General features: G+C 41.7%; 1 protein-coding gene across 2 annotated transcripts in view; it reads right to left on the reverse strand.

The window, feature by feature from the left end:
• PLCB1 (phospholipase C beta 1) overlaps positions 1 to 12602 on the reverse strand; it is a 336286-nt gene that overhangs the window by 126377 nt on the left and 197307 nt on the right. For both annotated transcript variants that reach the window (XM_058834148.1, XM_058834149.1), the window contains exons 4-7: positions 10965 to 11105; positions 4399 to 4478; positions 1855 to 1908; positions 1253 to 1328 (exon numbers count right to left, since the gene is read on the reverse strand). In XM_058834148.1, the coding sequence (XP_058690131.1) occupies positions 1253 to 1328; positions 1855 to 1908; positions 4399 to 4478; positions 10965 to 11105 (351 nt within the window). The remainder of the gene's footprint in view (positions 1 to 1252; positions 1329 to 1854; positions 1909 to 4398; positions 4479 to 10964; positions 11106 to 12602) is intronic.

Consider the following 12602-nt stretch of genomic DNA (forward strand, 5'->3'; position numbering starts at 1 on the left):
GCAGTGTGTATGCAGAATTGGCTCTACTTAGATAAATAGCAGAAAAAGGCTGCAGTTTCTTCCAAAGACCCAAATGATATTTAAATTTTCTTTTCAGAGACATGCAGTAAATGGAAGAAATAAATCAGCTGATTCAGAAAGCAGCGCCTCAGAGATTTTTTTTGTCCACTTTGTCTTGTTTGCTACCAATTAAATGGAAACTCATCTTTAAAATTATTCTCTCCATGTTTCTAACCTCACAATATTACTTTAGATAAGATTATTATAGTATTTTATACCTACTTTGCTGACATTCCTTGAAATTTTATGGAATTGAGCTTGCAAACCTATGAAGGAAGGTCTCAATGCAAGGAGTGTCTGAGGTTTGCCTGGTGAAGATTTTGCTCCACTGTTGTTCTGGAGCTGTAGGAATGGGATCTATTAAACCACTGTGGGAGCAAATGTTGAGGAAGTCTCACAGAGTTTTGTGTAAGTCAAGGGATCAGGAGATGCAGGCTCTCCTCTGCTACAGAATGGTTTTACCCCACCTCTTGGACCCCTGAACAAAGGAATTATCCTGCAAGAAGCTTTTCTGGGATTAAAACCCAGTTTGAGTAGGAAGGTGGGGCCAGATGTCCCACCATGGTCCCTCCCAGCCTTACCCAATCTGTGATTCTGTGACTCCAGCATTAACTGGAACCACCTGCTCAAGCTGCTTCCTTCTGAGAAAAGCCTGCTTGAGGGTGAGCTACCATCCTGGAAATGCTCTGAGAGCTCCTGGATTAGCAGGATGCAATGGCTGCAGCCCTGCAATGTTAACAACTTCCACACCAGAGCATTTCAACATTTCCTTTGTGCACCTTTTGGATAAGCCAGGGTGGGTTTAGCCCGTCACTTATCTCCAGCTATAGATCACACCTCAGGCTAACACTGCTCTGAAACCATGCCTTGGAAACTGCAACAATCACCCATTCTTAAAATGCCCTCACAGGATTCCTCCAGGACAGGTCACACAAACTCTGCCCTTTCCTTGAATCCTTTTAGGCTTCTTCCAGGTGCTCATGATCCTAAACAACTTCTAATCAAAGGTACTCAGATGGGTATCTGGAGCTTCTGTGTGGGAAAGCCACACAGCTGCTGAGGAACCATCCAGCAGCAAATCAGGCTCAGCCATGAACAAACTGAGAAGAAAGGAAACAGCACCAAATCCAAGCAATGCAGGAAACAGCACCAAATCCAAGCAATGCTGATCTGAATAACTGCAGGTGCTTACCCTGGAAGAGGGAAGGTTACAGGCTTCTAACGCGGTCTCTACCCGTTTTCTGTCGGAGGAGAACAAGCGGTATATGCTGCAAAATGAGGACAAAACAGAGGGATCTGGCTTAAAGACATGCCTTGATGGCCCATGTGGTTCAAAGACTGAGTATCTCCTAACAGCCTGTTACATCTTTAGCTATTTATTTCCATTTTGGCTGCTTGGTAACAGAGGGGAGTTTAATGGTGCTCAGTTTTAAATCTACCCCACACCAGCTCTCATCACAGCAGTATTTATATCAGCTATCACTGGACTCTTCATTCCCCCAGTAAAATCTGAATCAGTTTATTTTCACATGTCCCTGAGATTAAAAAGTTATGATTTTTTTATTTTATTTTTTTTTCAATTTTTACAAGTGGAAAGAACCAGGGCAGAAAGGCAGAATGTCTGTGCCCAAAGGGCATTTGAGCAGAGACATCCCAAGTATCACTGGCCACTCTGTTATAAACAGAGGATAAAATTATTCTTCTAGGCACAAGGGTCTCCTGCTCATCCCAAACACATATTCACACCCCAAAGTCAGCAGAAAGCACGTGGTAAGGAAGGAGAACAGCACTTACTTCTTCAGAGGAATGCGCCCCTCTGGAGTCACCTGCAGCTTCAGTTTGGTGTAGCTGTGGAAAGAAAAGCACCCTGCTTTATTTTTACAGCATTTTCAAGAACCTCTCCACCAACTTTCTAGCTCTGGGCTAATGTTCTGATCATGTGGCAAGTTCCACTCAGTTCTTTCTCCCAGTATGAAAACATGTAGGGATATCGTTATTGACTAAAAAGCTTCTCCTGTCTGTCCTGAGATAACTGTAAATGAGTTTTGCAGTAACATCATCTGGTGAAAAATGTGGCAACACTTAAGAGGACTTTTTTGTTGTTGTTGTTGTTAAAAAACTCAGCTTTTTTCACTTTACCCACTGGTCTGCCAAAAGAAGAAGAAACTGCATGGTTCTAATAAACTTTCCTTTTCTTCCCAAAAGAAAATGCCATTAGCAACCACTTCAAAAACAAAGTACATGCTAAAACTAGGATAACTGGGATAGGAACATTCCCACAAATCCTTGACTCCCCACATTCATGTTCTGGAAACTGAAGCCTTTCGTGCTACTGTGTCACCAAGCACAACTCCCAGCACTGAGGGAGATTAAAACAAAACAAACAAACAAAAAAAAAAAAATCACAGCAGTTATTTTAACATAAGTAAAGTTTCTTTCAGTTTTCCTTCTATTTTTTGAAAATTTTGACTATATTTTGGTCACATTGAATGTTTTCCTCTATAATCAAGGAAGTGAGAAATAACAGAAGATGGGAAGAAGCTTCTCAAGCTGTTTATTGTTGCACTTCCAATGCTCCAAAGAACTGAATGTCATAAAGAAAAAACCCTTCATTCTGCCCTAATGCAATTTGGTTTTCTCTTTCAACAAAAGGGTTCTGATAGGATTCCAACCAACCCTTTGCTTAGTACACTAATTATAATGGGGAAATAATTTAATCTTCAAAGTCATAGATTTCTTAAGTGACTGGTTTGGCATCTGTGCAGAGGAGCTGGGAAACCTTACGGTTTCCAAGTGATTTATTAATTAGTGGAAAAAAGACACAGGAATGCCATGCTTGCCTGCCACTGAATCTACGCAGTGTGTCCAGTGACTTCATCTTTAATTAATATGGCTTGAAAAACTGCCAAAGAATAGCTCCAGACAAGGAGCTCTGCTCTACTGTGTGATGACACATTTCTCCTCTGATTTGGGTAGGAAAAGGCCCATTAGGTACAGCCCCAACCCTCCCCACTACAGACCTGTCAGCAGAGCCCACTGGGCACCTGGGGATTTCAGGGGCAAGGAAATTGTAGAACCAAATCATTCTCAAAACTCATCTCCAGCCGACGGAGCTGAAGGAAGTCACCAGCTCCGGTGAGCACATTCCCCACTGCCAACACACAGGGCCAACAGGAAAAGTTAAATGCTCCCATCCATTTGGGATTTGGTTTGCCTAACACACCCCTGCTGTCCCAACACACCATTATCAAACACAAAGCTGCAGTTCCAGCAACATCCTCCCTCCAGAGCTGCCTCAAGAATTTCTGTAGACTCCAGCTGCACCACAACAAACACCACGAGGAGGAAACACACAGCCACAGATGCACATCCCTCCTTCCCAGAACAGGCACCTATGATCCTGTGCGTCAAAATTAAGCACTCTGCAACACTCTGACTCTGGGTGCAGCTAGTGAAAGGAGCCATTCCCAGCCTCAGAAAGTCCAGGAAAAGGGGAGGTTAATTTTGGAGGGCAGAAAGTTTTAGGAACCTAAGTTTAGAATTTAGCTGGACCGAGCCCCTGCCTGTGAGCAGGAAAAGGTATTTTTGGGAGACACTAAACTGACTTTAAGCAGCTAACTCAGGCTGGGGAAGGTGCATCCCCTCTTTTAGAAGCCCCAAAGGCCAGTGAGTATCCCAGCTCAACACCAGCACTTTCTGGCAGGCTTTGCCACGCTGTTCTCAAAGCTGTGATTTAAACAAAACTGCCTCTCATCAGTTAAGAATTGCTAATGTCAGGTTTAGCTCTCTTCCCTTTTAGTTGTGTATTTCACCCCAAACATTCTTTTCTTTCAAACAGCTTTTCTACTTTGTGGAAAGCAACTCAGAATCTGCCCACTCTGCCAAGCAATCCAGAGGAATGAATTCCCTCTGGATCACATGGAAACCAGAGAGATTGGACTGAGGAAAAGAGACTTCTGACATTTCTCTTTAATTTAATCAATAAAAGACAAAAAGGAAAACAAATCAGAAACAAGTCAGTCCAGAATATTCTTTCTTTTTAAATGGAGACCTTAGCCTACAGCTGAAGCTACAACAGCACAAGGGGCAGGGAGCATTCAACTCTGATTTTTTCTGCAACGATTTAACAGTTTGCAAGGAGAACCCTAAAAAAGATTTTTGTTTAGATGACTTCTAGATAACAGGCTTTTTAGAACCATACAAACAAGGACCTGTGTTTACAGAAGTGACAAGTCACCAGAGCAGAAACAATAGATGACAAGGTGAGTAAGAAGCATGGAGGAAAATGACGCAGAGGGAAGAGCAACACCCACAGGGTGACATGTGAGGGCCACTTACGCTTTTTCCAGAAACGCGTCCCTTGACATGTTCTGTGCCAACAAATTTGTTGCCAAGCTGAACACTTCATCTGACCATTCCTATGAAGAGAAAAAGTGAATACATGAGGCTCAGTTTACTGACACATTGCAAAATATTTTTGAAAATTATGCTTTCAAAAAAAGGGTCTAATTGAAGCCCAAACTTGATTTTTCCAATTACAGCTTCTCACCTGTGAGACCTGATTTTCTCATGCTACAAAAAATATAAAGACTGTAACAAATTATATTTTTTTCCTCTTCCCAGAGATGGGAAGAAATGCCACAGAATCATGGAATGGTTTGGGTTGGAAGGGATGTCCAAGAGGATCCAGATCCAGCCCCCTGCTGTGGGCAGGGACACCTTCCCCTAGACCAGGATGCTCCAGATTGCTGAAGTCCTTCCCTTGCACCCCTGAGCTTTCCCAGGTTCCAGCACAACTGATCCATGATCATAAACTGAAGTTTTGACTCTCAGAGCTTTTCCTGCTCTCGTCCCTTGCAGGTCTCTCCCACAGCTTTTCATTGACAGCTTCAGTGTGTTTTTCCTTTCTAACCTGGTGTTTATTCACAATCTTTAATTGCAAACTTTTTTAATTACAACTGTGGTTTTGGATTGGCTTCATTTCACCCCATTAAAAGAAGGGGAAGAAAACAAGCAATGCCTTTGCAAACCATGTGAGTTTTTTGTTTGTTTTAGTTGAGAAAGCTTTTAGACTTTTGTTGCATACTGAAGTTATGTTTCCTTTCATAACAGTCCAAATCCAAAATTCCCACTGCCACACTCTGGGAAGTACTCCCTTCTCCTTGGCCTTTTCCTGAGGAAAAAAAATATATTAAAAAAAAATAATAAAATAAAAAATGAGGATTCCATTCTGACAAAAATGGATAGGGATGGGAAGTGTCATTGACATTCAATGAAACAAATGTTCCTACATCACTTTGGAGCTTAGAGCTTGTTTTACCTAAAAAGCCTCATTTTTCCACACAACCAGCTGACTGAATTGAGACATTGGGGTTTTTTTCCATCTTTTTTATATGTTGAGGTTTTTCCCTGATGTTATCAGACCTTGTTCCTGAAAGTGGTCTCCCACTGCTGCTCCTGAGGAGGAGGAGAAAAGGCTGCCTGTATGGCCAGTGGTTTAGTGGCTTTGATGTCCTCCAGCTCTCAGATCCTGCATCTATCCCATTTATCACCTCACCCCTAAGCAACAGAGATAACACCTCTCCTCCTCTCCTGTGGCTGCTGCCTCTGGAAGAGAAACCTTCTTCCCTTGGACACACACTTGTTCAGTGCTGCTCAGACAGTCCTCCCCTCAACCTTCTTGTGACCACTGCCATTTTTCTTCTTTAATTGTTTTTCCTTCTTAGGTCCAGTTTGAAAAAATCAGGGGTGTGAGAAAGCAGAGGAGGAGGAATTGGGTTCTTTAACACAACTGCTTTGCTGTGACTCTTGGAACAGAGAGCATATTAAGTGCAGCATCTGTTTTTCTTCTTGGCAATTCATTTTTCCAGGCTTAAAATAGGCTCATCTTGTAAACACTGCTTTGTTTAGGCACTAATAATAGCTGCTCAAACTTCTCCCTGTGACACTAACGGCCACAGAGATTAACAGCAACACAAAATATTATTTGGAAATTGGAAATATACTGCCTTTTAACAGATTTTGATAGACTGTTTTCATCTCGCTGCTTCTGCTGGGCTTAAAGCTGAAATATTTTGTATAAAACAGAAGTAGGGCGCTTCAAGAGTATCCCACTCCCCCAGCTCTTCCTTTTCTTTGTCCAAATGCTTGTTGACAGGAATGTAAGGGGAACTCACTTATTATGTGCCTGTCACACACATTATTTATATAAGCAGTCTTGCCATTTGTTCCATTTTGTTCCTCTGCTGGCTTTTCCTGGCTCTCCAAAGCAATCCCATCATTCTTGCCAAACATTCTGAGGGCTACCTGCAGGCTGAGCCATTTCTAACCAGGTCACAAGGAACACTTGCTCACTGTCTCTCCCATTTTAGAGTCCAGGCACCCCAGAGCCACAGCCAAAGAGCCAAGATGAGCGAATCTGCCAAGGGTCACATCATCTTTCCAGCCGCTGATCTGAACCCTTGGCAGGAGGGGGATAAACAGCATTGAGGACAGAGCTTAGAAAATAAAGAGATGTTTGGAACTGACTCTGCTGGGCTCTCAGCAAGCTGTGAGTCAAGGTGTGCCTTGCAGCTTCAGCTACCAAATGGTTCCATTTCCTTGGGTTTGCTGCACAGCAGAGAGCAGAGCCCACACTCCCAATTCTGCAGCAGCGATCCCAGCGGGAAGTGCTTGGGGAGAGCACTCCAAGGGCTGGGAAGCTGTTCTGGGTGGAGAGAAAACAGCCAGCTGTGGGAAGGTTACAGCAGCCTCCAAACGGCCACAGGCGCTGCAGCCTCTGCACAGATGTGATACAACAGGAAAATATAAATCTGGGCTTTCTGAAAGAGGGCTGCAGCAGTGCCAACAAACCCTGCACCGATCCCTTCTGGGAGAGGAAAGACCCAGATTTCTGGTCTTCAACTCCAAGCAAGTCACATCCATCATGATAAGAGCTTCCTGAACTTGATCCCCTCCTGGCTCTGTCCTGTCATGCCAGTGCTTTTATCACTCCTGTGAACCCTGCTGACGAATAATTCAGCTGTTCAGTGCTTTGGCAGATAGCACATGAGCAGCAGCTTGTTTGGAAATGTGCTGCTCAGTGAAGTAATCTCTCTTCCACTGCATGCATCAGGATACAATAAGACATTCAGTGCAACAGAAGAGATGAGACCTTTTTCATAAGAAAAGGCAGCACAGAGCCTTGAAAACACTTCCTTCATATCAGCCCTGAGCTATGTGTGAAGGCAAAGTTCCTCACACATTTCTTTTTGGTGGGAGGTTAACAAAGCTGCTGAAACTCTACACTTTCAGAATTTTATTTAAAAAAAACAACATATCAAATGGATGTGAATTTATTGTGACTTGCTTTAGCATTTTGTTCTACTGATCGAGCTCTTACATACACTGGGGAAGCTAGAAAAATAAAGATGTGTGCTGGAAAGAATAGTACAGCATGACTTGTGAATCATACTTGATGACATCATTTTACTTATGGAGGAATTCATCAGCTCTTAGTGATACATTTTACCCAAAGCTCATCAAACTGAGGAGAAACAGATTTCCTTGGGCTCTGGACAGGGGCCTGCATGGCCAGGATTGGCAGTGCAGAAAGGAGAGAGCTGAGGTGAGAGGCACCAAGGAGAGTGAGAGGAAAGAGATGGGAAAAAAGAGATGTTCACTTTGGAGTCTGCTGGATTTGGGAAGAGAGTGAACTGCTGTGGAGCAGAGGTTGATGGGTTGGAGTTTTTCATGTTGGGAATGGAGACAGAGAAAAGGAGCATTTTCTCAGAACAGGGTTTGAGAATAAACCTCTGCTGCTTCTGCAGCAATCTGTGGATGCTCACAAATAAATCCTACCCCAGACAGGCATTCTCAAACAAAAATAAGGGAGCACTCTCTGAATGCTGCTTCCCTTCCCCACCAGGACACACCTTCCTGCCTGCCCTTTAGACCAGCCCTAATGAATTTCAAGCTGCATTCTTTTAACAAACCAGGTGCCCTCCAGCTCATCACTGATGTGCTTTAAACATCAGTTACTTTCTCCTGGAGGAATGAACAATGTCATTGTTCATAAAAATCATGACATTTTTATTTAGTGCACCTGAGGCAAGCTGAATAACCTGAGACTTGCATTTTCCTAATTCTCCCATAACTTGGCCAGTGGACGTGACAAGCAGAGATTGTAGCAGGAAAGGCAGCCCTCTGCAAAGGGAGAAAATTTATAAGGGAATCATTTTAAAAGCCTCATTAAGACCACTGCAGTTTACTTTGACTTTCTCCTTAAGGGAGGTCTGATCAACACTTGCCACACAACTTGAAAAACAAGGTATGACAAATCAAGGGTTAACAAAAAAATATTCATGCATTGAAAAGGAATGAATGGGAAAGATTTCTATTGGCACTTGATTTCTCTGGAACATCAGAAGGGTCAAAATGTGCAAGTGTGGTGGTGAAAATGTCTCATACTGACATTCCTCCCCAGAGCTCCCTGAAGAGATGATTTGTGCCTGATGTGCTTATTTATTACAACTTCTCTGAGTCACTGCGTGGAGCTCAGAGACAATAAAGACCAAATCTTGGTTCTGGTTCACATAAAGTTGGTAAACAGGTTAAAAAGGGAGGACTTTTTAGATGCATTCAACAGTGATCAAAACTGTTTTGATTCAATCAGTCAGGATATTTAACATGACCTCAAAGCACACACAGTTAATCTGCAATACCTTAAAAATTGCATCCTCAGCCCACAGTGCCCAACTGATCAAATATTAATTTATTTGCTCTATTGCATTTACGAATAAAAAGGAAGACTCAGATTCTTAGTTACTCAGATAGTAGGAGTTACTCAAGATTCAGAGTAACCAAGCTTTTACAAAACATGATTTTATCAACTGTAGTTTAAGGTTCCATTATCAAACAGAAAATAGCCCTAAAATACCCATTTCTGTGCTGTTTTAGCAAATAGATTATGGCTCACTGACTGCTGGCTAGACAAGCAGGTGAAAAAGAAGGACGTAAGCTTCTGATTTGGGTGATTTTCTTTTCTCCTTGATAAGGGACAGCAATTTCTGCTGGTAAAGCTTTAGCATACCTTTTCATTTTCCACCATAAACATAGCTCCTTTTTTTTCCTGAAGAGTTACTTCAATTGCTTTCATTTCTGCAGTGTTAAGATTTCTCACCCTGTAGAGCTCTGCATTTTCAAGTCTGAGAACAGCACTTCCCTCTCAGCTGTTCATGGACCACCACATACTCTTTCTGTTTCCATTCTTCTACATCAAAGAAAAATTGGAAATCGTGTTTTTGCCAATTGGCTAAAGAAGATTAGCAGGAATAGGAATCTGGCAAGCAAAAATGTTCCCTCCTTGCTGAAGGCTTTCATCCTATGACCTTTTTGCACCTGGTCTAACAAGCCCTGTTGCCTGTGAGGTGACAAAATAACTGCTTGCTGTTGTTAAATCACAGCAGGCTGCAGAGAACCTCATTTTAGCACAATCTAGTGAACTCCAGGATGTAAAAACACTCTGTGGAAAGTGTTCTGTGCATGGATGTCTGCAGGCTGGGATCACAGCGTACCCATAGGAGTGGAAGTGGAAAGAGGAGAAGCTTTGGAATGTCTGTTTGAAATAGATAAAGTAAAAGCTCCCAGTTCATGAAATAGAACTGAACTGGAGAGAAATTGGAAGAAGGAAAAAACTCAAACCCAAATGTACTAATATCAGTGTAGTTTTATTCTGTGGGTTGGACAGAGGAAACTGATGGACCTGCATGGGAAAAATACCTTTCTAAGGCAATGGTGTTGACTATAAGGCTTATCAAGGATTCTCAGAGGGCAAAATGTGATGCTACTACTGAAACGTTGATGTGTGCTTGGGGAACCACAGTGTAACATCTCATTCCTGAGTTAAAATTTGTGTGTAGCACTATTTTCACTGTGATTATTTGGGCTTTATGAACATGTTCTGAACATGAGCACACTTATAAGCCACGGGTATAAATTTTGCTGAACGACCTCCTTGAAAAAAAAAACCCAAACCCAAAACAAAAAAAAGATTGCACATTTCTTCTTGGGAGAAGCTCTAGAACAGAACTGTGATTCATTTCATAGCAATTCCCACTTTTAGCTCATTTATCCATTTCTCAAAACACTACTTCCAAAACCTGAATTTGATATGACAGATCTTCATCTATTGTTGGAGTCTGAGACACAGAGTGTGTGCCCTTGTCTCTGACACCTAGCTCTGAGATCCAGGAGAACACTGAATTTCATATAACATGAAATTTATGGGCATGTTTTCATGGTGATACATAAAAACAACTGTTAAAGTTAAATAGGAAAGCTAAAAGTTTAAGTGTGTAGATTAGAGAGTTTTCTTAAGTCACTGGGTGAAAAAGTTAAGAGTTTAAACTAGTTTAGAAAGCAAAAGACAAAATGGAGGATTTAGAGTGTTGTTTCTTTTCCTTCCTTCTTCCTCTAGAGATTTTTGGGTAATAGTGAATGATTGGATAGAAAATGCTGCAGTGCAGCACACAGGTGAGACAGGTCATTAAGAAAAATAATATATGTGTCTATTGTTAATTGGATAAACATAAAGATAAAAAGGCTGCACAGTTTGGGGACATTTTGTGCCTGCAAGGCCAAAGTGAGCCAAAAGAGCAAGATGAATTGAACTTGAGCAAAAGTCTGGAAAAGTCTGCCAAGTTTTGTGATAACATCCTAATAAACATGAGAAACAAGATCCTAATAGGTTTTGGAGTTTTCTTCCTGACCCAGAGAACTGAGATAAGCAGAACTCCTCGTGAGGGAATATCCTGAAGGAGCTCAGCCCAGAGAAGCTGAGAAATCCAAGTGTGAGAAGAAGTGAGGCAGAATCAAGAGAGAAAAAACAAATTAAAGAAGTTGTATCTATCAGGTGGGTGTGTTACCTTTGCTATATCATCTTGGAATGCCACCAGGTTCAAGTAGGATATATTGACCAGGTCTGGGCCATACACAACAGTTATCATCCGATTTTCCAGCCGACCTCCCGCGTTCCCAGCATCCAGCAGCTCGCGCAGCTTCGGATCCTGCGGGTGAAATAACGATGAAATAATTAAAAACCTTTTGCAAATATATATATAGGTGCAAAAATTGAAAATATTTCCATTTTCAAAATTTGTGTTGTTTTGAACATTTTAAACATGTTGGCGCTAGGTTCTGATCTGGTTAATGACTCATTAAAATACTTGAAGTTATTAACCCAGAATAAAAAGGAAATCACTGCTGTAAATCCTCCTTTGAGCTCCACATTGGTGCTGTACAGACTCAGAGCTGTCCAGCTGATGGCTGCACATTGCTATTTTCAGTTATTTTGCTGCAGAAGTTAAGCAAACACAAACTGTGTTGCTTGTCAGAGCAACACAATCTGTCCAAAGGCTACTGTCCTCAGCAGAGACATTCCCTGTGATTTTAATGGATTTTAGATAAAACTGAAAATGAGAAGTTACTTTTTCCTAAGGAATTAAGAAGAATTCTGGAATTAACTTTCTTAAATGCTATGAAATGAATAATAGAATTTTAGCATAGCCCTCCCCTTTCTTCTTCAACGGGTCATGTATTATTTAAACTATATTTATATTCCATTTAGATTTAGCTTTTAGCCTTTTCTTTCCCTCAGCTGGTATCCAATACAGAATCATAGACTCACGTAGGTTGGAAAAGACCTTTAAGAGCATCGAGTTCAACTGTTTCCTCTGCACTGCCAAAGCCACCACTAACCCACGTCCCCAAATGCCACATCCACACATCTGTCAAACCCCTCCAGGGATGGTGACTCAACCCCTTCCATGGGCACCTTGTTCCAGCCTCGACAGAGTGACTACCCAACAATTCTGTGAAGGAAAGGCACACTCAATGATTTTTATCAGCTATTAATAGCCTGAACCTCAGCTTCATTGGCAACCTAAGTGTGTGAGTAAAAACCTCAGGTTGTTTGGTGACTCTCCTCATTTCTATTAGGCTGCAGCATTTCCAAGAAATGCACTCAGTGTGTTTGAAACAAAGAAAACAGCTCCTTGGCCTCATGGTGAAGTTTATAAAGACAGATGAAAAGCTGCCCTGCATGATTGGATTCAGCCCTTTGGAAAGGGCCTGTATAATGTGAAAGCTCAGGTTTCCTAGAAGGCAAGACTGTCGAGTCTCCTACAAAAACTAAAAAATGGCCAGCAAATAGAATCCTGTGGGATGACAGATGCTGTGTAGAGATCAAATTCTTTCTAAACTGACACAATAAATGTACTGCACTTTAAATTTCACTCTCCCGTGAACCTTCTCCCCGAACTGTCTGCATATGTTCAGTTTAGGGTATTCTTAATATTTAATAACTTTTTGAATAAGTATCTACATTTTCACCGACTGATACCAATTATATTTAATACAACAAGGTTAAGATGATAAAAAGGGCCATTTTTCATGGATCTTGCAGGAAATCCTGTACCAACAAGACATCAATCTGAAGGGCATCTCCTGATTGGTATCATATCTCCTTGGAGGCAATGGAGCCGTGTGTGTGTTCACCAAACACT

The sequence above is a fragment of the Poecile atricapillus genome, chromosome 3 (genome assembly GCF_030490865.1).
Source record: "Poecile atricapillus isolate bPoeAtr1 chromosome 3, bPoeAtr1.hap1, whole genome shotgun sequence".
Classification (NCBI taxonomy): Eukaryota; Metazoa; Chordata; class Aves; order Passeriformes; family Paridae; genus Poecile; species Poecile atricapillus.